The sequence below is a fragment of the Corvus hawaiiensis genome, chromosome 5 (assembly GCF_020740725.1).
Source record: "Corvus hawaiiensis isolate bCorHaw1 chromosome 5, bCorHaw1.pri.cur, whole genome shotgun sequence".
In the NCBI taxonomy this organism is placed as follows: Eukaryota; Metazoa; Chordata; class Aves; order Passeriformes; family Corvidae; genus Corvus; species Corvus hawaiiensis.
The window spans coordinates 65,363,600-65,388,901 of NC_063217.1; the positions used below are offsets into that span (position 1 = coordinate 65,363,600).

The 25,302-nt window shown below is 40.5% G+C and overlaps 1 protein-coding gene across 6 annotated transcripts in view; it reads left to right on the forward strand.

The window, feature by feature from the left end:
• SLC7A11 (solute carrier family 7 member 11) overlaps positions 1 to 12,937 on the forward strand; it is a 59,569-nt gene extending 46,632 nt beyond the window's left edge. For 3 of the 6 annotated variants that reach the window (XM_048304726.1, XM_048304725.1, XM_048304724.1), the window contains 6 exons: positions 212 to 315; positions 786 to 882; positions 4,358 to 4,507; positions 6,233 to 6,410; positions 9,358 to 9,514; positions 10,726 to 12,937. In XM_048304726.1, coding sequence (XP_048160683.1) covers positions 212 to 315; positions 786 to 882; positions 4,358 to 4,507; positions 6,233 to 6,410; positions 9,358 to 9,514; positions 10,726 to 10,972 — 933 coding nt within the window. In that variant the 3' untranslated portion in view covers positions 10,973 to 12,937. Of the gene's footprint in view, positions 1 to 211; positions 316 to 785; positions 883 to 1,986; positions 4,508 to 6,232; positions 6,411 to 9,357; positions 9,515 to 10,725 lie in introns of those variants that run through there. The other 3 variants (XM_048304727.1, XR_007203817.1, XM_048304728.1) reach the window with 3 other exon arrangements.
• The last annotated feature ends 12,365 nt before the right edge of the window (positions 12,938 to 25,302 follow it).

A 25,302-nucleotide genomic window follows, 5' to 3' on the forward strand; every position in this document is an offset into this window, starting at 1 on the left:
GGAGATCTTCCACATGCTCTCAGGGATAAGGGTAGGACAGCTTAGCAGTAGTAGCTGTGCTCTCACAAAGAGGCAACAAATGCACAGCACAACTTTCAGTGAGGGATGCAGAGAAGGGGTATAACTAACACTATGATAATTTGCTAATAGAGGACAATTATCTTCCCGTTTTATGAAAAGTCACTGTGTGTCTCTCTCTCTTCTCTAACAGACCTTTGCCGAACGACTAATGGGAAACTTTTCTTTAGCTGTACCAGTGTTTGTTGCTCTCTCCTGCTTTGGATCTATGAATGGTGGCATTTTTGCAGTCTCCAGGTGAGCACTGCTGATGTTCCTGGGGGTGAGGGCTTGGGAGACATAGTGAAAGTATGGAAGCAAGGGGAAGGGAGAGTAGAGTTCATTCCTTTAGCAGGACATCATAAATGACTACACTGTTTACCAGGTGTAGGGCTTTTTCTAACTTTGTTTAGGGTGCTATTTTTAAAATCCTTTGAATGGTTTGAAAATGAATTGCTCTGAGGCTACCCCTTAATCAATGGCTGCTTTTTTTCATGTGAAGGAGGAAAATCGGAGGGAAAATATTAACTCATTCCAAACACCAATCAAGGGACACCTTCAGAGATGGTTTTGATTTCTGCATGTGGGTTTCTCCTGCCAGTGCTTTCATTTAGAACACCTCAGACAAGACTAAGAAGTGCTGCTGTGCTCTGTGACTTTCATGAGCCACTTTGTGTACTCACAGTAATGAGCACATTTAAAGTCTGTCCACATTTATTTCCCACCAGGATGTTCTTCGTTGCATCCCGCGAGGGTCACCTTCCAGAAATTCTCTCCATGATTCATGTCCGCAAGCACACTCCTCTGCCAGCTGTCATTGTTTTGGTAAATCATACAAACAAATGTTCCTGCACTAGAATTCATATTACAGATTTGCTCTGGAGGATTCAAACAGAATTTGGGCACTGCTTGAGTCTCATCTATTAATTTGTACATGGGCTTTGGGCAGGGCGGAGGACAGGAGAAAGAGGAGTGAGATTTGGGAGTTGTTGTTATTCTATCATTTCTTCCTTGCTTTCTTGCCTATCACTGCAATCTAATTCATGTGTTATTGCTCTGAATTTCTAAGGACCTGCTAGTGATGAGCTAGTTCCTTTTCAGAGAAACAAATTACAGTTAAACAAACAAAAAAAGGATTCAGTTAACTGAAAGTTGAACTAAACACCAGCATCTGGGAGTACCCTAAAGGCTCATTATACTACCTTATAGTGAAAAATGCTAACAGTTTTGCACTAAGATAACAGAGGGAGAACCCTCAGCAGTACAGCATAGTGGTGATTAAAACATGAGAGAACATATGCCTGGGAAATAGTCTGTGAATTTTCTAAGGAAAACCACTGGTGCTTTGGTGGAAGTCCTATTACTGACTTTTAAAATAGCAGGAAAGGTAAATGCAGGCCATGTGTTTGCTTTGCAGACTGATTTGTATGGTAAAATATTAGGACTAAGTGTCAAAATACCAACTTCAAAGTTCAGTTTGCATAGTGCCAGGAAGATTTTCACTTAACTTGAAGTCTTCATAATCATGGGTGTTCAGCCCCTCTTTTGGGATCAATGACCGCAATGTATGTGGATAGGCCGCTGCTATATTTAGGGACTTCCAGCCAAAGCAAAAAATGCACCTATGAGTCTATGCTAGTAAGATCAGATGCCTGTGGAATTTAAATTGGTTTTTCCTATTGATGCCTATAAGCTCACTGCTGAATTGTTGAATTTTATATGTGCACTTATAACCATAGTCTTTGAAATTTTGAAAATTAGGCAGTGTGATTATGGTGAAAAGTTTTAATGAAATGAATTTTCCATAAGCATTTAGTTTGAATTTTATTTCTTTGGGCTTACTCATACCTTGTGGGTAAATTGCATTGACTGTTTTTTGTAGAATGAAATGCACAAAATGTATTAATATATTATTTTTTTTCCTGACAGACATTTTCTGCTATTGCATATGGTCCTGTTACACCAGTGCATTGATTTCCTTTGAAAAAGTCAGATTCTCATATGAAGATGGCTTTCCTTCAAAGATTGCAATTTTTTAGCTCACCTTATTGCAAATAGAGCCATGACAGGATACATCCTACATCAGTAGTCATTTTAGCATTTCCCTATTTTATTTCTCCTTCCAAATTCTGCACACTGCAAGAAACGAAAGAGCTCTTGAGGATAAACTGAGAAAATGAGCACCTGTTTGAGGCTTTTTAAGTTAAAAAACAAAACAAAACAACACTTTTTTTGGAATTAAGAAATCTGTTTATGTGTCTATGTTGTTAGAGAGACTTCCCAGTCTGACTATTCACGAGACTTCCCAGCAATCACACTCCCAATGCCAGGTATGTCAGTGCTGGGACTGGAGCCCCTTCACAGTGGTGGCTCTGGTGACTCAAAGGGTCATTGCTGGACTCCTGCATATCCCACTCACAGGCCAGGTTTCCCCACTGCTTCGACCCTGAGTTTCCCATGGCAGAGTATCATTCCATAAAGCCACTTAGTCCCAGTGCAGGAACACAGAAACAGCCAAACTGGTGCCCCCGTAGAGGGACCCCCAAAAAAGGAACCCCATGGCTTTTATACCCCACAGTCTCCCCAGGCACAAGTCTTGCTCTTCCTCCAGAGTCTGGTTTCTGCCCCATCTCCATGTCCATCCACTTTGCTGGCTTCACTGGTCTTCATCTGCTTTGGTATCCAAAGGGTTGGCATGTCCTGGCTCCTGCTGTGTCACCCAGTATCTGTTCATCTGGCTGGAGTCACTAGTCTTTCATACCCTTTGTTATTCCAAAGGTTGGCAATTCATGGCCTCATGTCTTGGGCTCCCACACAGAACTCAGCCTGTATTTCAATCTGCATCTCAATTTGCAAGTCTGGACTAGATCTACCCGGACTAGATGTATTCCTCACCAACATCCTGGTATTTGACAGATGTGTATAGTAACTGAAAGAAATCATGCAATCTGATTGTAATCCTGCTTTATTGTATTTTTTCTTGATAGCTCTCCGCTTGCATTATTATTGTATATAGCTTGCATTATAGTTATAATTGAGATTTTAAACTTTTAGAGGCTGAGTCTTTAGAGAAGAAATCTTGCCCAATATAATTCAGTGGTACAATTTCCTTTGACATTTACATAGAAGGAGTTTGCTTAGTATCTATGTGTAAGGAATCAAGTACTTCATAAGTCGTTAGAGGTTGGAACTGAGAGACCCACATTTGAAATATTGATCCTTCTGGTTCAAATCCATGTTGTCTGCACTGCTTTGAAAAAAAAAGAGAGAGGCTGTGAATCTAGATAAATAATACAAGTTAGTTTGCTCTGTGTAAAAAATTAGCCCAGTGTTTTACTGCATCTGCAGTTGATTTCATGTGTTGCCTTGTTATAAACCTAAAGGCTCTCACTTCCAGGATCTTCCCTCTTGCTGAAGAATGAGGGATATAGTGAATTTGACTTATTCCTTCATGCCCAAATGCAAGGACATTTTTTGTCCAGATACTACTTTGAAATAGATCCATGTAGTCTACACTAACCATCTAACTCACGACAAAACACTCCAGCTTATACATAACCTTCTGCCTGCCTCACAGAAGCCTTGTATCTCAGACTAGCTTTTTTATGAGGGGCTATATTTATTATGGTGTTCCCTCTCCTTCTTGCTCTTCAGTAGCTGCCTGAGTCACAGCTAAATTCTTCCTTCTGGTTATAAATATGTGCATTTACAATGTGAAATAAGTCTACACCCTGCAAGTCTGAAAGGCAAGCCCAAGCTGGTGCCAACCCAGTGTACCCAGCTGGCTTCTCATAGTGTGAGAATGTCCTGTTTGTGCCATGTCCTCTTTGCTCACTTCCCCTTTGAAGCCTGGGGGACTTTTTCCTTCCACAAAACGCCTAGAAACCTCTGCTTTCATATGATCAGATGTGACAAAAATTTAACTGTTCTTATCATTTGCATCAGCAATAAGCAAGTAAACCTGCAGTGGGCTCATATCCCATGAAAATGCTTCCCAGGATGCTCCAGCGCTTTGGTGGTGAAGTGTGCCTGTGTATTTTAGTCTGGGTCACAGGGGACAGATTTGTATTGACTATGTGTGGCCACTCAGGACAGATATATATTGATCCAAAGTGGTCTCAGGAGACAGCTAGACATTGATCACACACCTGATTGCATGACAAAGGCAAGCCTAAAGTCTGTGGCACTTTGGTGTGTGCATAAGGCTGTGCTGCTTGTCCCTGTGGAAAAATTGGACACCACTGCTGTAAAATAATATTGATCTACTAAACCCCTCTTATGCTCTGAATTTCTTTTGCAGCATCCTCTCACAATGATAATGTTATTCAATGGGGATCTCTACAGCCTGCTGAATTTCCTCAGCTTTGCCAGGTGGCTTTTTATTGGACTAGTAGTTGCTGGGTTGATTTATCTCAGATATAAACGTCCTGATATGCCTCGTCCTTTCAAGGTAACATCTGCTCTCTACTCTTTTACCTGAATCCTCCCTCCTCTCCATCCTGTAGTCAGACAGCAAAGGAGCATTTTCTGATGTAACAAGCTAACCTCTTTTTCAGGAAAAACAGAGCTAGGAGAAAACAGTGTTTTGCAGCGAAGGCTTAGAGTTTTCCTGCAAGGTCCCCAGTGCTACCCCAGCTGTGTTCCATTCTGGAAAAGAATTCTTGCCTCTTCCTTATGCTTGGGGGCCAGAGGCTGAAGCTGTTGTGCTGAGATGAAGGCGTTTGCTCAGTTCTGCCCGTCTGTTTTGTTCAGGCTGTGTGATGTGAGCTGTATGATGCAAACTATGTGAAAATACCTTGAGCCCTCTGCAGTCACAGAGGGTTCAGACTGCAAAAATTGGGGTTACATGTGCCAACATGATTTTCAGCCAGTCCTCTATTTAATGTCTCCTTTGATAAAGGCCTGGATAATTTTACCACCAAAAAGTCATGTCAAGCATAAGAGTTAATATAGAACATTTATGTCATTGCATATCCAATATCAAATATGCCAATTTTCTGTGCAAATAAGTGGTTAGTATGATTATTATAATATTTGGCACTTTCAGTGGATTTGCAGACGGAGTTATTGTGAACCCAGAAAGAAAATGCTAATAGTCCAGCCCCTTGAACAGTAGCTACTTTGGCTATTAGTACTATTTTGGCTAACAGTACTATTTTTCTGGCTTGTTTTAAGTAATATCTCACAAAGTAAGTTATCCCATTGTGTATCCAGAAAGATAATATCCATTATCAAAAAAGTGGAGAAATATATCCCTATTTAGATGCTGCCAAGGAACCTATTTTGTGAAGAACTAATAATGCATATTGTTGCATTCATGTAGGTATATTAGTAAATATGGAGATGAACAGTACAACCTATTTTGCTTTGATTAAAAAAAATGCTTTGACAGTGCACAAAAGAGGAACAGTAATGCTTTGAGGCATGAAAGGAAAAAAGCAGTTTCCAAGGAATTCTCAATTCTCCATTAAACTTAATGTCTCATAAGCCATGCATGTAGGTATTTCCTTCAGAGAGTTGCTAACAGAGTGATTGTAGTGGTGTTCTTGAAAATTGAGCAAATAAATTTGATATGGTTACTTTGTGTGCTTTCAACAGTGACACTGGCAATGCTATCAGTCATACAGTCAGAAAGTGCTTTTCCGATGGCTATCATGTTCTTAACACTATCAAATATCTTTATCACTAGTCAAATTCCTGTTTAATTTGCTCTCTTCCTGCTAGATTTTTATTTTTACCTTAGGAAGAAAATCAATATGTTCTTAATAGTTTTAAAAGGTGACTTGAACTCCTGGTTGTGTTTTAAAATGTTTTCTAATGGGTAATTATCAAAGCGGAAATCTTTACTGTGGTTAGAGCTGCTTCCTTTATGTTGGGGGATTAGAGGAAGAACTTTTACAATGTAACTTATTTACATTTTAAAGGATGTAAAACACTGGAGAGTTTAGAGTGTAATTAAGAGACTTCTGTGGTACTCACTGCATAGCAGTCTGCAGGGCTTGGCTTCTGCAGTCATTGACATTTTGTGTGCCTGTTCTAGATACCCTTATTTCTCCAGAACTGTCCTGTACTGCTGGGTCTTATCCAATATACATTTCATGGAAAGTTAAACGCCTTAGTCATTACTTTACTTTGATCTTTTTATTTAATGGTTCTTTGTGTGGTTGTTTTTCAGGTTCCTCTATTTATTCCAGCGTTGTTTTCCTTCACTTGCCTCTTCATGGTTGCACTGTCACTTTACTCTGACCCAGTGAACACAGGGATTGGATTTGCAATAACCCTGACTGGCATTCCTGCCTACTACCTCTTTATTGTATGGGACAATAAGCCAAAGTGGTTCAGAAAGCTTCTAGGTAAGTCCTGGTGTGGGACTTCTTCATACTGACTCCAGGAGTTTCTCAGAGCTCTCCTCATGTTTATAATTTCTCAGTCTTGACATTTAGGGACTAGGAATTTTTCTCTTATCAAACCCAGGAGCTTTTTGGCATTTTCTGTCATGTCGCAGAGGTTTTGGAATACAGCTACTTGAATCTTTGGCCACGGGATGCCAGTGTTGAACTACATTACTTGGGCAAGAGAAAGAATATTCTCTTTAAGGTAGACTGGATAGATGTGAAGATTTTTCTGCCAGCTGTGACAATGAAGGTGAATAATTTCTAGCTTTTGAGATAACACAAAACTCTAGAAAGAAGTCTTGGTGCCTGTGTAGTATCTATGGATGGGCATGGTGTACTGGCTCAGAGGGGAAGGCACCAGAAGCCAGTCAGTGAGGGAAACAGCTTGTTTGCTTTGCAATTATTATCCCCAAAATAACAACAGCAATGACAGAAAACTGATGCTGACAGTTTTGAAGTGGAGCAGAGTGGAGATTTACTTGTGAAATAAACAGATTTTTGTTTTCCCTGAGAAAAAGCAATAAACCTTCTGTGTGGAGTCATTAAGCTGGCATTATTTTGTGAGTGTTAAGGGACACCCATTGTATAGCCTAAGAACATTTACAAAAGGCACTGAGTGAGGATAAATTCACTTAAGGTACCTCTCTGAGATATCGAAAAGAAATTGGGCAGCTGCAGGCTTGATATTCTAACCTTGAAACTATATGTCTTACATAGGCATGAAAGTGTAATTCCAGACATGAGGTTGTTCCAGTTTGGTCAAATTTAGAAATACATCCTCTGAGAGAAGGTACAACCACCCCTCCCCTTACCAGGTTTGGGAAAAACAAATTTTCCTCAAAGGAAAGTGAAAGATAAAAACTATTTATTTAACAAACACACGGGAAAAGGATAATAATGCTAAATAATAAAATTTTGCTGTGGAGAAAAAACCTGGGAAAGTGTTAGAATCCTCCCTTTGGTCTCCTCAGAGCTGGGGCTTGGCCCAGGGCCAGGCCCTCTGTGCTCGGTGGAAAGTTCTCCTGATGTGTTCTGATATTGAAGCAGTCCAGCAGAAAAGGGAGAAAATTCGAAATTCCAGGGAAGGAAAAAAAAGTTCAACTCTCAGTCTCTCTCCAGAGAAAAAGAAGCTCAAAAACTGGCCAAAAGCTGACTGGAAAAAAACCCGCAAGCCAGGTGTTTCCTCGCTCCCCTGCCGCAGCTGGAAAAAAAAGTCGCTATCTCTGTGTGGCCTTGAACAAGCTGCAAACTGCTTTGAAAAAGCTTTGCTCAGTTTTTCCTTCCTCCTCTCAGGCTCAGTTTAAAGGCATAGAAAGGCACAAGAATTAATTTCTGGGCATAGGGCAGTGATATGGGATACACATCATAAAGTCACCCCAAGACATTGGTAAAGGTCAATAAAAAAAAATGGGATTGTCATTTAAGAGGTAAATTTTTGCCAGAGTAACTGGGTAACTTTCTATGAGTTTTTTTTACAAAGGAGAATGTGATGAATCCAATATACTTAGACTTAAACAAAGCATTTTATGTGGTACCAGAGGGGAAGTAGGAGCCTGTTAGTCTGAACACACTGCTGTGCTACCAATACTGTTCCCAAGCTGCTTCATGTGCCCAGATCAGTGCATGGGCAGCTGGTGTGGGGCTTTGAAAAGTCACCTTCTTGAGGTATTGACTGGTTCAGCTGCCCAGCTGTGCTTCAGCAATGAGAGATGGCTGTTGCTTATAAACCCCATAAGGTGCAAAAACCAGTGTACAGACCATGGGTACAGACCAGCCCCATGTAAGGTCAGAGGTAGTATCCTGAATAGGCTTCGTAGGCATCAGAGGAGAGGGATATTGAGCAGCCAGAATGAGTAGCAGGATAAAAGAGCCAGCCTGAAGATACATGCATTTCTGAAACGAGTTTCAGGCTGATTACACTAGCAGAGCCCTCAAATGGATTACCCAAGGAATCCTCTACCAAGACTGAATGTCTTTGTTCTGTACCTATGGCATTTACATTGCCCATTCTCCTTACAAAATTGCTGCATTGAACAAAAAGTAACTTTACAGTTTGAAGGGTTTTTAGGTTCCGGGATGGTATTTTGTAATGAGAATAACATTTTTTTCTCTCCTCTTCCAAAGGAATTTTGCTGTAGCACTAGATGTGCTGGGACAAATAATTCTCAGCTAGTACAGGCTTCATTTGACCTCTGCATTCTTGCTTTTTGGAGAAGTCATGTGAAAATGAAAAAAGTTGAGCCAAGCAAATCCTAAGCAGCAGATCAGTGTGTAAAAGGATGTGTCACCAGCACGAGAATGCTTCTATCTGCACTTCCTCAGTTGAAAACTGATCCTTATACTTAAAATGTCTATTTCTTTACAGCGGGTTGAATTGTGAGGAGGTAAAAAATTGAATCCTACTTTTTTTCATAGCTGAGCCCTTGCTGGAAATGAGATCTCTTTATATAACAAAATGTCTCTGCCAGGGTTATTTATCAACACCAGAGGATGACACTTGTTCACTTAGGATGACACTTGTTCAATTAGGATGCTTAATTTGCTTCTCTTTGTCGAGTTTGTGATGGGATCCATGGGAAATTATCTCACCATTTTGCTGTTACAGATTTCATGTCCAGTCAAATATATGTGTTAAAAATCATGCTTTCTTTCCTCACCTAAGCTTTACGTGGTGCTTGTGTAGATACCAGGTCTGGGTTTTCTTTATAAGGGACCCATTTGTAGTGAATTCTCCTCTTGAAAAGGGAAAATTAGGATTTAAAGTGGGCTAGGGAAGTTATCTGCACTATTGTGGTATGTTAAGTTGTCTTGTGATAAATGTGAAACTGGTCCTGTAACTCTAGGTACTGCTCCAAGCATACAACATAGAGGTACTGACTGGAAACATATTGGAACATTTTCATAGGGGAAAATGCTCTTATATTGATTTCTTCTGAGTACATTGCAACCAAAAAATGCGAAGAATACCAGCTCCCCAACTTGTCTGCTCTGCTGTGGCTTCATCCCAGGAGAGAGAAAAACTGCTGCATTGAAATGGAGGACTGGGCAAGGTCTTGCTGTTGGTGGGTCTCTCCACTTAGGTGAATAAAATAACAGCCAGCTCTAGAGACGCCCAGAATTTCCCTCTGCAGTCGTGCCCTTTTCCAAGGGCTGTTATGCCATTGCTCAGCTTCAAAAAATTTTCTTTTTCCCTTTGCTTGTCCTCAAAGCTGGAAAGGGCTGGGATGGTGGGGGCAAAGACCTGCTGGTTTCCTGCTGCTGGCTTTCCTCCTGTCCTTCATCCCTGCTACACTCAGCCCAGCTCTGATGTCCCCACTATGGGTAGGGAAGGCAGATGGGAGGAAAATGCAATGCTTGGAGACTCTCAGCCTATCTGCCCCTATCAATTTATAGTCTAAGTGCAACCTGGCTTTGCACTGAACTGGTGACATGCAGAGAAAAGAGGAAAGGATGGTAGTGCCTTAGACAGGAGGTCAGGGAAGTGGTTTCAGTTCATAACTTCTGTGAGTTGCACTGTTTTACCCTCCTGGCTTTGCACTGGTGTCAACATCAACAATCATGCCTGACATTCAAGGAAAATCCGAACTTTCTTTTACAACAATTCCTGCTTATTTAAAATAGGATACTAAAAAAGAGTGATAAGTGAAGGGAATGAAAAGAAAATGTTCTTTTACTATTCTGTATATGGTGTATGTAAATTAACTGTGCCATTTACGCATCAGTACCCTAAAAAGAAAACCACCAAAAGCACCACAAAATACATGTCCAGTGACAAAAGGAAAACATGAAGTTGCTTTGGATGTGTGACATTCTTAGAGACCTGTGAAGCTTTGTAATCATTATTTCCTTTTATTGTGGGTTTTTTGGTTTTGGTTTTGGTTTTTTTTTGCTTAGGCAGGTCTTGGCCCAGATAAATTAATTTATTTGAACTCTTCTAGACTTTTATTTCAACATAACATCTTGATTATAACCAAGCAGTTATGCAGAGTAGTAATTTTTAAAGATAGCCTTTAAAAGCATGCAGACTTTTATTGAATAAGATTATACATCCATACTCTTCCATTATTATTGTATATGTATAACTTTGGATCAGAGGCAAAGAAAACAGTTAAAAAGAAGAAAATTTTGAATTTAAATGATATATGTATGTGCAATATATATGACATTTATGTGCAAGTAGGCTTTATAGAAGCTAAGATAATTTTCCTGACTGCTTCTCCTTCTTCATCTCTCCTGCAAAAAGCTTACCAAGTGTATGCTTTTATCTTTGCAGGCAGGGTAACCATAACATTGCAAATCCTCTTGGAAGTCATCCCAGCAGAGGAAGATCAGAAATCATGATCATCATGATCAGCTTTTGGGTTGGTGTTTTGTTTCAACCTGAAATAAAAAGAGTAAGGAGATTTATCCCCCTTCCTAACATGCTGCAAACTGGTGGAACAAGACACAGTCGAGATGGACACCGAGCAAGTAACTTTCCAGAATTGTTTTTTACAATGCTGTTGCAACCTTTTTTTTAATGTGGTTGATTGATATGTAGAAAGCAAGTACTTGTGCTATGAGGAAGCCCTTCACTACTTGTTTTGGTACCATGTCCTATTTTAACAAACTGTAAGTTCAACAAACTGCAATTTTGTTTGCCTTGTCACTGAAGATAGGTTTAAGTGATGTGTAATAGCTGCGTGTACTCTGAAGAATGTGTCTTGCTTGCTGTCCCTGGAGATCCCAGCTCTCACCAGAGCAAGGGTGAGATACAGCTGCTGAATTTCAGATACTACATTCTTCCCATCACTCTGTTTGGCAGCCTGATTTGACTTCTTTTGACTCACTGGAAGGCCCATCACACTGATGCAGAAGCACCACTCCCCAAACCATTGATATGGCAAACTCAAGGTTTCTTCATTCTGGAGTTCTTATTACATGGCCAACAGAAATGTCTTTTGAGACTTAATATTTCTGCCAGTGGAGCAGGAAGATTTTAGCATGGGAATTTTAGCAGTAATTTTATGCATATTAAATTTTTTACCAGACTGGAATTGATCACTGATTTTACCAGTGTTTCTTTGTGTACCTACACACACAAAATCCAGCGAGTTGAGCAATGACCTTCAAATGAGTCACAATATTTGAATGTCACCTCTATTGCTGCATGAATATTTCCCATCTGGAAGCATATGATCCTGCAGTTAACAGTCAGGCAAACCTGATTTTAAAATTTTATATTAGGGTTGGTGGGCAGAAATAAATGTCACTGGTGGGAACATGCTATAGACATGACAATAAATGCAATACTTTTTTATGAATAAGGTATAAGGCAGGCTACAGCAGCTTTGTTGATTTGAGTAGTATGTGTGCCTGAGCTGTGGGCTTTTCACTTAAGCACGCTCCAGTTAACAGGGCTTTGGAACACTGAGGAACAGGTGCTTTTCCTGTCTTCTCATGGGTTTTATCTCAGCAGAAACAGAGAAAGGCCTTCAAAACTGATAAAATCAAATGAAATTCATCTCCAGAACTATTTTTGAGCTGAGCTCCAGCTCAAATATGAGCCAAAATTTTGCCCTTTTTAAAAGATAGTTGTATAGATAAAGAAGTTTCTTAATACTTAGAAATTGAGTTTTATATTCCTAATGACTACTCAACCTTAAGGTTAAGGTTTATTATCACTCTGTTGAGAATATAACACCTAACTATTGAATACATTAGTATTTGAGCTGTCTGATTTCAGCAAGTCATGTTCCAGGAAAATTCTTATGGAACTAAGCAACATTTAACTTCCTAAATTGGGAGAAAAGCACAACTAGTAGCCAGACCACTACAGTAAAGGGAGACTGTGTATTGTATATGTGTTGTATATATCCAGAATATCTACTGCTTTAAAGGTGTACAGTAATATGTCTTAAATATATACATATTTTTTGATTTTGTATCTCTGTGGTGGAATTTCATAAAAGTAGGGAAATGCAAGTAACTGATTATGTAGAAGAGCAGTAGTTTAAGACAGAGAAAGCATTTTGCGAACAGTGTTTTTCCATAAATGTTTTCTGTTTACAGTAACTTAAAGTGTTATTTGAAACTTGTTATAGGCATACATTTTGAGAGAGTTTTTTGTGTTGACAGTGAATGTGTTTATTTAGTACTTACATTTGGGTCACAATTCTGCCTTTGAAGTTGTCTCCTGCCATCCCCGTTCATCAGGATTTGTCCTCTGTCATCATGGAGCATCTTCAAAGTACACAAACTCTACTCCTCTCTGACAGAAATAAACTGTCTGGCACCCTCCAGGAGTGCACCTAACGCATTCCTCCCCTAATGAATGCAAAGTGCATGGGATCCAGAGCAAAACCACCTCAAGATCGACAGTGGACGTAGGTTTTTCACTCAGACTGTTTCATTTCCATGTATTCATTCCTGTTGTGCCACATTACTTGAAAGTTTAATTGTAGGCAGTGTTAACTTGTAGAAATAAATGGGCTCCATAAATATAACCGAATGTTGCTTTATTTTCCCATTGTGGTCTTTAAGGTTTAGAAATGTTTCTGAAGCCTGATTCAGTGAACATAATTTTACTAGGTTTAGTTCATGTAAAGGGTTAATTTGTCCCAAAATCCTAGGACTCATTGATTCTGAGGTTGTATATTTTAGGAAGGAAAAAATTACTTGCAAAATAAAGACCTGGGTTTTTTGAAGGTGCACAGGGATTTTAATTTCAGGTTTAGTTTCTTTAGCACATGCAAGTACAGTACAAAATAATGAAATTGGGTTTCCACTGTATTATGAAAGCCAGTATTAAGGATGTTTATTACACTTGAAAGTGAGTCATATCTTCAGATATTGAGGAAAACCATTTTTTCTTAAAACATCAGGTTCTCTCATGACATTGTTAAGTATTGTTTTTAGTCATAAAGGAAATTCTTCTAGAATTTCTAAAGTATAGACTTTATATATACTTTTTCTTATTAGGGCCTGAGGTGGTCAGGCCAGTGAGACTATTTCTGTGGAGATCTTCAGTGGTTCTTTTTTTTCCTTGTCTTTTGCAAAAACTGGATGTGTCAAAAGAGATTTCTTTTGGTTTAGGTAGCTGCAGCTGGTTTTTTTTTTCTTCTTTGAATTTGTTGTTTTCTGGGGTATAAGTAAAAGTATCACTGAAGGCAAGAGAAAGGAACATATTATGTGAGTAGCAAATACTGCTGAGCTTTAGTATAACATAGAGAAGCAGTTCAGCACCTGAAGCCTCTGATGGGGCTGACCTACCTTTGCATCTCCTAATCTGGAACATTAAAATTCCCCCATAAAAATTATTTATTTTCAGTTCAATTTGCAATAGGGGCTCCTTTTGACCACACTACATTTTTCGTATTTTTCAATCTGAATGAAAAACACCCCAAAAAATTTGCTTGCCAGAAGTTCATTTGCCTTTTACTATATGTATGTAAATATAACTCTTTGGCTGAATGTGTATGCTCCTGCTTTTTTATTTTCAGAGGAAAATCAGGCTTCAATTTAAGAATAGTTTTCAAATATTTTTCTACAGAAGAAGGTAGTGGTTACCTATATCCATAAGGTGCATAATTTATTGATGTAACAAGATGAAAAGGATTTCATATTACGTTCAGTGCCTCCAGAATTTTTGACTCGCGCATTAGCTATATATCAGGATCCAAACAGATTTTAATTAGCATAAGTCTTAGAGAAGTGGGTGTCGATCTTTCTTAGGAGGAATTAGATATTTCATTTTTTCAATGTACCTATCAAATATTGTGTTTAATGACTAGCAGACCACAGATAGCTTGGACAGCAGAACATGGAGCAGGTAATGAACATACTAAAATCCTGTACAAAAATTGTACTTATGTTTGCAGAGGATGCAAAGCACAAAGTCTGGCACTTGAACCCAGGCAAGAGTGGTCAAGGGGAAGAGCAGGACAATGTGTGATGACCCCTGTTTGATTATAGGGCAGCTGCCTAAGGCTGGAGACTGTTCTGCAGGACAACCATCCTAAAAATGTATACTTGTGTCCATGCCAGCTTGTGTCCCACCTAAGGTGCTGTGGAGTCCCTTTAGCCTGGCTCTCCCCCTGGCAGGATAAGGCTCAGGGAAGGCTGGTGCTGCCAAAAGGAGATGGCAGGTTGAGATATCCCTGTGCCTTTTCTGTGGACGACATCACTTGTAATTTTTCTTTTGCCCCTTAAACATCCCCCTGCATTCTTTGAACCATTACTCTCTGGTGGAGTCGGGAGTAACTGAGGAAAGCCTCCATGCCTTAAACACCTCTGGGGATTTGTTGGGACTTGGCAAACTGATGGAGTTTTCTGGTTGTCTTCAGAAGCTTGTAGAATTTTCTTGTGTGTTAGTCCATGTTTAATTTGAGGGATGCTGGATGAGGGATGAGGGAGCTGGCAGATGAGCTTGCAAAGCCGCTCTCCATTGTTTACCAACAGTCTAGGCTTGCTGGTGAGGTTCCAGATGACTGGAAGCTGGCCAATGTGACATTCATTTACAAGAAAGGTAGGAAGGAGGATTGACACTTTACTGTGCCATAAATCGAGTCTCTCCTGATGGGAGAGAATTTGCTGTAAGTCCTTGTAAGGAGTTTGAGAGATAAACTGAGACGTCTCTTCTAGTTTCAATGCTTCCAGATAGTTGTTTATTAAGTCTTATCAGAGGAACAGAGCCACTAGCGTGACCCAGGTACAGCATAGAAGGAGGAAAAGTAGGAGTGAGTCTAATTATCAAGATTTACACAGCCTTTTAAAGATATTTTAACCAATAGTTGCTAAAAATGTACATTATTTTCACTTTCCTACCAATTATTCAGAAACACGACTAGGAACTGTGGAATTTTCTATCCAATCATTCCAAACTACTTTTACTGCAGAATATGGAGTAGTAGAAGAAGGAGAAGAAAGTTTAGAGAACAACAACAATCCTCCATTTTGATGTTTTTTATTCTTACCTATGTACTACAAAGAGAAGCCTAAAACCTCTAAATTTTTCACGCTGTGACAATCTTACATAGTAGTCTATCACCTAATTCACACCACTGTATTTTCTAGTTGTTGTCTGACTGTTGGCAATTTTTTCCAAGGTTTGAAGCTAAAACAGTGTTGTTCAAGGGGGTAAGAACCCTTAAAAACAGGCAGAGAAATATTCTCAGCACTCTGGGTTCCTACAGAGGATCCTAGTAATTATAGGCCGGTTCGTTTGACCTCAGTACCCGGCAAGGTAATGGAGCAGTTTATACTGAGTGCCATCACAAAGCACTTACAGGATGGCTAGGAGATCAGACCCAGCCAGCATGGGTTTAGGAGGGGCAGGTCGTGTTTGACCAATTTGATCTCCTTCTATGACCAGGTGACCTGCCTGGTGGATGCAGGAAGAGCTGTGGATGTTTTCTACCTGGACTTCAGCAAGGCCTTTGACACTGTCTCCCACAGCATATTCCTGGGAAAGCTGGCAGCCCACACCTTGGACAGGTGCTCTTTTCACTGGGTTAAGAACTATCTGGATTGCCAGGCCCAGAGAGTGGTGGTGAACAGTGCTGCATCCAGTTGGTGGCCAGGTACTAGTGGTGTCCCTCGGGGGTCTGTGCTGGGGCCAGTTCTGTTCAATATTTTTATTGACAACATGAATGAAGGTATTGAGTCTTTCATTAGTAAGTTTGCAGAAGACACCAAGCTGGGAGCATGTGTCGATCTGTTGGAAGGTAGGAGAGCTCTGCAGAGAGACCTGGAATGGTTGGATGGATGGGCCGAGTCCAGTAGGATGAAGTTTAATAAGTCCAAGTGCAGAGTCCTGCATTTTGGCCACAATAACCCCATGCAATGTTATAGCTGGGGGCGGTGTGGCTGGACAGTGCCCAGACAGAAAGGGACCTGGGGGTACTGGTCGGCTGCTGACAGAACATGAGCCAGCAGTGTGTCCAGGTGGCCAAGAAAGCCAGTGGCATCCTGGCCTGGATCAGGAATAGTGTGGCCAGCAGGACCAGGGAAGTCATTCTTCCCTTGTACTTGGCACTGGTGAGGCCGCACCTTGAGTACTGTGTCCAGTTCTGGGCCCCCCAGTTTAGGAAGGACATTGAGACACTTGAACGCATCCAAAGAAGGGCAATAAGGCTGGTGAGGGGCTTGGAACACAAGCCCTATGAGGAACGATTGAGGGAGCTGGGGTTTAGCCTGGAGAAAAGGAGATTCAGAGGTGACCTTATCACTCTCTACAACTCCCTGAAAGGTGGCTGTAGTCAGGTGGGGGTTGGTCTCTTTCTCCAACCAACAACTGACAGAACGAGAGGACACAGTCTTAAGCTGCGCCAAGGGATATATAGGTTGGATATTAGGAAAAAGTTTTTCACGGAAAGAGTGGTGAAGTATTGGAATTGTCTGCCCAGGGAGGTGGTGGAATCACCATCCCTGGAAGTGTTTAAAAAAAGATTGGATGTGTCACTTAGTGCCATGGTTTAGTTGAGGTGTTAGGGCATGGATGATCTTAGAGGTCTCGTCCAACCTGGTGATTCTGTGATTCTATGATTCTGTAATTTGTTTTCTGTTATCTTTTTGTGAAGGAGCTCTTGGGGAACACGTCAACAATTGACACCATTTCTGTTTACATTTGCTTTCTTGTTTCTTTTTATATTCAAAGAAACTTTTGAAATAATTTTTCCTTGAAGTGCAAAGATCTAAATGGATAAAAACACCTATTCCAACAAAGGATTCACTTTATCAAGAGAGAGTTTGGATCCTCTTTATAATCCCTGTAACAGGAATGTCTACAGTGTTGTGATGTGTATCAAAGATTTGATATTTTCTAAATATGATGTTAGTGATGATCCAACATGGTTATAAAAATGCTGTGGCTGCAGTCAATTTTATGCTCCTGTAGCTCATTCTCTGCTCCCAACTCAGGCTACAAAATGCTCCCACTGCTAAGCCTTTCTACAAGCTTTTTTCAGATCCAGGAACTCACCTACATCCCCTTTGAAAGGGAAATGCCATCCCTTTCTTTGTGGTGCACCTCAGCACCTAGAGCTGGATGTTAGCAGGTGACCTTAGCTCTAGACAGGCTCTTTGATGATCCCAGAGCTTGTTCAGTTCAAGGGAAATTGGAGTCCTGGGTTTTAAAAAGTAGCTGGCTTTTGCAACCACCTCTCTCAGTTGTATTTAAAGTGTTTTGTAAAACTGTTACATAGGAATTTTGGTGATTTTTTTAAAGGTGATTTTGTGTGTGTGTGTGTGTGTGATTTTTATTTTTTCCCCCTCCCTGTTAGTTATGAGAGGTTAAATGTTATGGGATCTTTTGCTAATTTTACCCTGTGCCTTTGGCTCTGCCTGAAGAAAGCCATTTGATTCACCTTCAGCTGCCAATATCTCTTTGCCACTCAGTTACTACAATGTAATTGGATCTAAAGTACATGTATAATTTGCTGCTAGCAACGCTGGCTCATCTTAATTATGACTTCCAGCTGATTTCTAACAATACTTTTCAATGAATATGCGTAGCATAGCAGTCAGACTGGTGCAGATGAATAACTCTTCTTGAGAACTTGAGCTTTCACGCTACCTATGTATCAAGTTGTTTAAAAGCATCAAGGCAGGGTCTCTGGCTTAAACTGGATGGAGGCTTTCAGAAGGGCTTGTGACAAAGCCCAGGACACAATGAGTGCAAAGCCTGAGATGTTTTAGATTCTATATATGTGTGCATTCTTCCACATTTGGTAAAATTTCTGAGAGAAAATTAGGAAAATCTGAGAGGTATAAGTGTGACCTCCTAGGCAGATGACTTCCCCAGTGCTTTCTTCTACATTCACCCTGACATTTTCACTGAGACCATTTCTATTCAGTGCCTCTTCTGCAAGCAAGCTCTTTGAAACACCTGTATTTAATTGTAAGCTAGGTGCTGTTCTTGCCCATCTGCTTGTGATTTTTTAAGCCTCCTCTTCCTTTTCCTCACCAGAAAACTGGTTTTCCAGTTTTTTTTGTAACAGTATTTTAAAAAGTAACACAGTCATGAATTAGGGTCACATAAAGCTCTAAAGCTGTTCCAAGCAGCTCCCTCCTCACAGGCTCATTTAGTTTTGTTTGCAGATTGCAGCTGGAGGAACTTAAAGTTTATCACAGCAAATACTCAGCTCCTCTTGGGTATCAAGGATGTGGTGTTTTAACAGAATCCTTGCATTTGCAACACCCGATTAGAGGTTCTGACATGGCCAACTTGGCATTAGAAAATTTGGGCACGTGGCAAACCCTGCTCGAGGTTATGAAAACTCTGTGGGGACAGTGAGAGATTTGGACAAGCTGAAAGACTACATGCACAGCAGTGAATTTTATGATTAGCCATCTATGCATACTTAATTACTTGCATATTTTCAATTACTGATAGCTTCATTAAAAAAAAAATCTATAGTACGTTTCTAGGGGGGCATTTCAGGTTTCCTGAGTTTGGTTTGGTTTGGTGTTTGTTTGTTTGTTTGTTTGCTTTTGTTGGTTTGGTTTGGTTTGTTGTTGTTGGGGGTTTTTGTGGTTTTTTTTTTGGTTGTTGTTTTTTTTTTTTGTTTGTTTGGGTTTTTTTTGGTTTTTTTTGGGGTTTTTTTGTTTTGTTTTGGTTTTGGTTTTTGGTTTTTTTTTCTTTTTGGTTGTTTTGTTTTATTTTTTCATTTTTCTTTCCTTTTTTTTGAACATTATATTCAGGACAGCTCCCTCAGATGTGCTGCTTGAAAGCTGGGGCAGACAAAGAAGCTTTTAAGGGAATTCTCGCTGTATTTTCACTACACATACTGCACAGTGCAATTCAATATTCATAAATTACTTCTGGCTGCTGCTAGTATTTCCCATCTGTGTTTGCTAATTCATGTGCCAGATATATTTAAAATGAATCATTAAACATCAGGGGATTTGATGCTTGTTCCACATGCAACAGCTCACTATTGAACAAAACTCCAGTGCTTTGTACTGATGCTAAGCCCTAGCTACCTTTGATTTTATAATAAATACAGGAGTCAGAGGCAGAATAAATCAGATCCTGTACTGCCAGATTGGCAGAGATGATTCATCATACTTTTCTGACAGCAATGCATTTGACTGCAAGTCTCATGCAGCCCCACTTTAGATCATACAAAGGCATCTGGATGATGAAAAGCAGGCTGGCTTAGAAGACAGCATACAGTGCTGCACAATTGTCATATTTATTTAGTGGCATGTGTCTGCTAAAATGCTTCAGGTTGTAGCTCATGGTAATAATTCTCCCTTGCATTGATTTCATCTTGGCCCATTTTTATTCCTTTACCCATATTTTAAACAAAATTTATTTTCAAAAACCTTTCCAAAATGGAAACATAAAGCCTTTATCTAAAGCAGACACATGTGGGTAATAAAATAGCTCATCTCTGCACTCGGAGTGCTGTTTTTAGAAATGAAATCATTATGCATTAGTCAAAAGGTTAGGTGGTCACCCAAACACTTCTGTTCTTCCTGCTTTAGAAAAAAACTGTTTACTCAAGTATCAGAAACTCTGTAGTCCTACAGATTGGAGTTTGATTTGTTGCTGCTTGGCTCTTGGTGATGGATGTCTGCACCAAAGCTCTGGGCTTGAATATTGAATATGGATCTGAAACCCAAAAATTTATCTGGGCAGAGGGAGCAAGGAGCCTGTGACCGTCTCCCTGTCCTGCCTTGTTCGTGAGGGGTTTGTGTATCTGTCATAAGAACAGAGCTCATTTGGAAGCTGCTCTCATGGAGAAATTGTAGTTCATTAATGTTCTGAATATGCCTGCACAGAAACTACAGACTGGTGCAGCACATTGTGTTGGGCTTTCTCACAATTTTTCAAGATGTTATTTGAGATGCAACTATGTTTGGCTTGTATGGCTTTAATTTGGTTTTCTTTTTTATAATACAAATGATTTGCTGTATATACATATACATGTATGCATGTATTCTTTAGGGTTAATGATGCAGAGCTGCACTCCTATGTTGCAAGTTTAAGACAATCAATGAAGTATTATTTAAGGCATGCCAACTTCTTTTTTAATACTATTTCTAAGTAAATTGCAGCAAGCACACAGCCATCCACCATGGAATAATAAATTGATATAGAATGTGTGGGGAAAAGGCAATAAGCCAGAATCATTAACAAGCTCAGTGCACCACTCCAGCAACACAAAGCAGTCATAAAGCTGAGGTTGGAATTGCACACAGCAAATGGTGTACACCAGTAAATCTGGCCCCAGTAATTTTTTTGCAAATGACATAGAAGCCAGAAAAACATTTAGATAATTGAAATTAACACTTTTAACAATGATCTATAAAGCAGTAAATAATAATCAAAAGGTTCTTTCAAGCTCTTTGTAGTAAACCTATAGTACTTCACAATCTATTTTTCTCCAATATAAATGAGATCAAATAACACAGACCCTCTTTTCCTTAAGAATGGAACATCTTTTTTGTAAGGTATCATACCAGCCCCTAGTTTGCCAAACACTGTGCATGGAATGAAGGCTTGTTATTTTGGTTTTGGAACAAAGTTAGATAAAAAAGGAAAAGATAATAAAAAGGAGCTGTTGGAAAAACATTAAACAGGGTTTTTTGGTTTTTTTTTTTTTTGATTGATGCAAATTTTCACCTGTGTTTACTCACATCAAAGTGACTGTGCATACTGGATCATGTGAACATAACCCTTGGGTAGGTAGAAAGGCTGCTGCAAACTTTGTAGTCCTTTGGAGGGTGTAACCACTACCGGAAGACTTTGGGTATTCTTCACTGATACTCTCAAAATTAAAGTTTTCTATTTTGCATTTAATCCATTCCATATTTTTCAATGTTGCTCTTAAAATACAACCATTGCCTTTCTTTCTAACTAAATTGATGAAAGAGGAGATCGAATCTGTCAGGCAATAAATCAGCTTTTTAATGTTGGATCAGCTGTTTAAATCACTGTTTGACCACATTATTGGCCACTGCCTCTCATTAAGCCGCCTCCCAAAGCCACCAGGCAGGGAGCCTGCTATCTTAAAGCACCCCATCCAGGCAACAAGCCTTTAAAATGAACCTGGGAAGAAGTCTGGGTGTTAGTGGGAACACTGCCTTGCACCATGTTGTGCACAAATTAGACACAAATCTGTGGATTAGAACTAAAACCCCACCAGAACCCCTTTTAAAACAGAGATAGTTTTGCTTACCTGAGTTCTGTGCAGAAGTCTGGCCATCGCTTTCCAGTCTATCAATCTGAGCTCTTTCATGAATACCAAACTCATTTCAAAAAACCCAGATTCAGTAAAACAATTTCTGTAGAGGAAGCAGCAGTTGGGAGAGTGATGGAAATACGGGTTTGCATTAAATTCCCCTTTTTTGTCAGATGATAGGGATGCTTCAGAGGTACTACTGCAAATATTTTTAAAAATCCCAATTTCACCAGACTTATATGAAACATTTTTTTTTCCTCAAATAAAAGCAGATAAGCATGTGTGTGTGAGAGAAGGAATAAAGCATTACAAGTGGGAGAACACATAAGAGCAAGCTGCCAAAATTTTGGGACTCTGATATTCCTGTCTCTTCTGCCAAGCACTTCCAGCACCAGTCTTTCAGGTGCTGCCACTGTGGAGAAATTTGGCTGTAGTGGTTCTCCCTGTCTGAGTGGTGGAAAAGGTGCAATGTACCTGGGAAAGTCATCAGCCCCTATGGAGAGGCAGCCCAATATCCAGTGGGACTGTGGAATATAATGAGAGCAAAGTCTGGGAAAAATTGGCGGCTTTTGAGAACCCACCCAGAAGCCCATGTTTGTGACAAATGTAAGGTACTGGAAGCTCTCAAAACATGAAGTCTTTTATACCGAGCTACCATAGACTGTATAAAAGAAATAGAGCCCCAGAGTGAACATAGTGGTGCTTTCAGTGTTGTATTTCTCTGTTCCTGTCTCCATGGGGGATAATTAATTCAGCTCCCTGGAGAGGCAAACACATCTCAGGAAAAAAAAAAAAAAAAGAAGGCTCAGTTCCTAAGGGCATTTGTGAAAGCTGAATTATTTTAGGAGGCTGATAAAAAGGAGAAAGGTAACAGTAAGGAGACAGACTGAATTGAGGATCAGGACAATATGCCAACAGAGTCATCACCTGTAGGAAAGAATGGGCATAGTTTTCTCCCTATGTATTTCAAGTCCTGGTGTCTTGAAGAGGAAACTAGGCTTAAAGTCCCCTTAAAGAGGGATGCCAGAGAAACAGACCTATCTCTTCTTCCAGAGGAAACTGATGGCTGCTGGATGAAACCTGAGAGCAGGTAAGAAATGCCTGGGACAAGTTATATTGACCAGGATTGAGCTGAAAAGAGGTCAAAACTTTTGTGGTGTTCATTTGTATGAACAGAGAATGAATGTTCATATAAACCCTTCAAAATCTCTGATTTACCTTCCCTGTTTTTCCCCATATTTACATTCAGGGAACACATGCATTTGAGTGTGGGTGACATTGTACCAATTAACAAACTGTGGTTTCTTGACAGTTGACTCATATTCAATAGTATTTGAGGAATATTGTTTTGAAATCCTTAGTCTACAATTGAGGAATTATATCCATAAAAAAAATTGTGTTTGATTGAGACAAATATTGCTTCTGTTCTGCTAAGGCACCTATTGATGTTGTGGATGTCCCATCCCTGGAAATATTCAAGGCCAGGTTTGATGGGGCTTTGAGCAACCTGGTCTAATGAAAGGTGACCCAGCTCATGGCAAGGGGGTTGGAACAAGGTGATCTTTATGGTCTTTGCCAATGCAAACTATTTTATGATTCTATTCCAAACATTTATGTTCAAAGGATAACAGGAAGAGCATGCACAAAGAGCTTCAGTTACAATTACACTTTTGAAAAAAATTAATAAATTAAAAGACAGCAACAGATTTTGGGTTTATTTTGTGTAGCGGGTTTGGTTTGTAACCGGGCAGAAACACCAATTTAGTGTAGGGGTCTGGTCCAAAATACTCATTACTGTTTACCTTCTGTGAGATAAGAATTAGGAGAAACGCAAAGCAGGCACCAATCTTGAAAGAATATAAACAAGTTTATTAACAGACCTAAAAGAAGAAAAAAAATCTTACCACACCTTCAGAACTCTTCTCCTCCCCCCACCTTTCTGCCTTCTCCAAGTGACAATGTAAAAAGACAACCCTTGAGATGTTCAGGCTGTTTACCACTTCCATAATAACCTTGTTCAGTCCATTTAGGAAGAGGAGTCTATCTTGCCCATGCTATGAAACACATTATCACAACGAGACAGCTGCCCACTTCCAAATAACTTTGTTCAGTCCATTTAGGAAGAGGAGTCTCTCTGCTTGCATGCGAGTCCCTTCCCCCGACTTGCAGCTTTTCGCACAACTGCTTTCGAGGGTCCACTCTTGAAGTTTTTTGTGGTACAATTTTAAGGTTGAGCTGTTCAGAAACAAAAGTTCTCTTCACCCATCTCTGGGAGCATTTCATCTCTAAGAACAGAGGCCCTTCTCCTTCCCTGGGAGCACAGGGTCTTCCTCATCTTCATCTTTAGGACTATCTCTGGGAGCATCTCTAGGAACTGAGGTTTTCTCCTTTCCCATTTGGAGCAAAAATCCTCATCACGTCCATCTCTCCCTGTTCAAACTTCTCATGAAATTACAGCTGCGTCAGCATCTGCCTATTTCAGCGCAGGTGCTTTTGCTCACAAGTACAAGTTGAACGCTCCACCCCCCATGCCTTCATGAAATTACAACGGGTACTCTGATATATCATAGCTTCACAACAGAATTTCAGCTTTAAGCATCTCCTCTTTCTCTTCCCTCAGGTTTTCAGCTCTTCATAGCACTAAAAGGGTTAAACTCACCTCAGCCTTGCAGCTGGAATGTTGCTAATCGCTGTTGATCACATGACCTCTTCCGGACAGCGGTGCAGCTTTAGCTGAATCTTGGCAGCACTGGAGGGGGGGGGGGGCGCCTGTCTGCCCACATGTCCTGGGTTGCAGTGTATTCTATTACCATCCTCATGAGCTGTTGAAATCAGGTGGGGCAGTGTTTCCTTGCTTCCTCCCCCCAGACTATCTTTCTGTTAATGGCCCATCATTGTTCTGCCGCATGACTCAGAGATAACTCCCTCTGGACTATCTTCTGTTAATGAGCCTCATCAACACTTGGCCTCATGACTCATTACCCCATTGTGAGATGCTCCACCCAGAGGGAGGAACCAAGCATCCCATCGTGGATATAATCTGAGATGCTGAACACCAGAGACAACCCTTTCCACTGGATTTCCAGAGGACAGGAGCTACAAAGCCACCACTGGACCTTCTGAGGAAGAGCAGACCCTTTTTCTACAGGATCACTGCTTCAGAGGACTGCAGCCACCATTCTACCAGACTACTCCCACCACCCTGCCTAACAGGGACTCAGGTTGTATCTTGAGTCTGTCAGTTTGAACCAGTGTTTTCTTTTAGTTTTTTTCCTTTTCTTTAATTTCCCCATTAAATTGTTATTCTGACTTGGTGCCTCCCACTGGTTCGTTTTCAAACTAGTACACCACAGCAGGGCTGTGGGGGGGTTTTGCGGGTGGAACAGGGCCCATCGGCTCCAGGATGGCCGTGGCCCGGCCTGGCCTGGCCTGAGCAGGGCCTGGGCCGGGCCTGCTGGCCCCCGCATGGGGCCCGCAGCCACCTGTCCCAGCACTGGAAACGAGACAGAGAGGCTCTACCTCGGAGTTTCTGATTCTTAAGTGTGGATTACAGAGGCGGTCACAACTTTAAGTGGCTTAAAGAATTGTCCATATTCAAGCTGGCCAGCTGATAGGTTCTGCCAGGTCACAGAGGAAGCTGTAAGCACCCCTTTACAAGAACATCACTTCCGGGACTATGC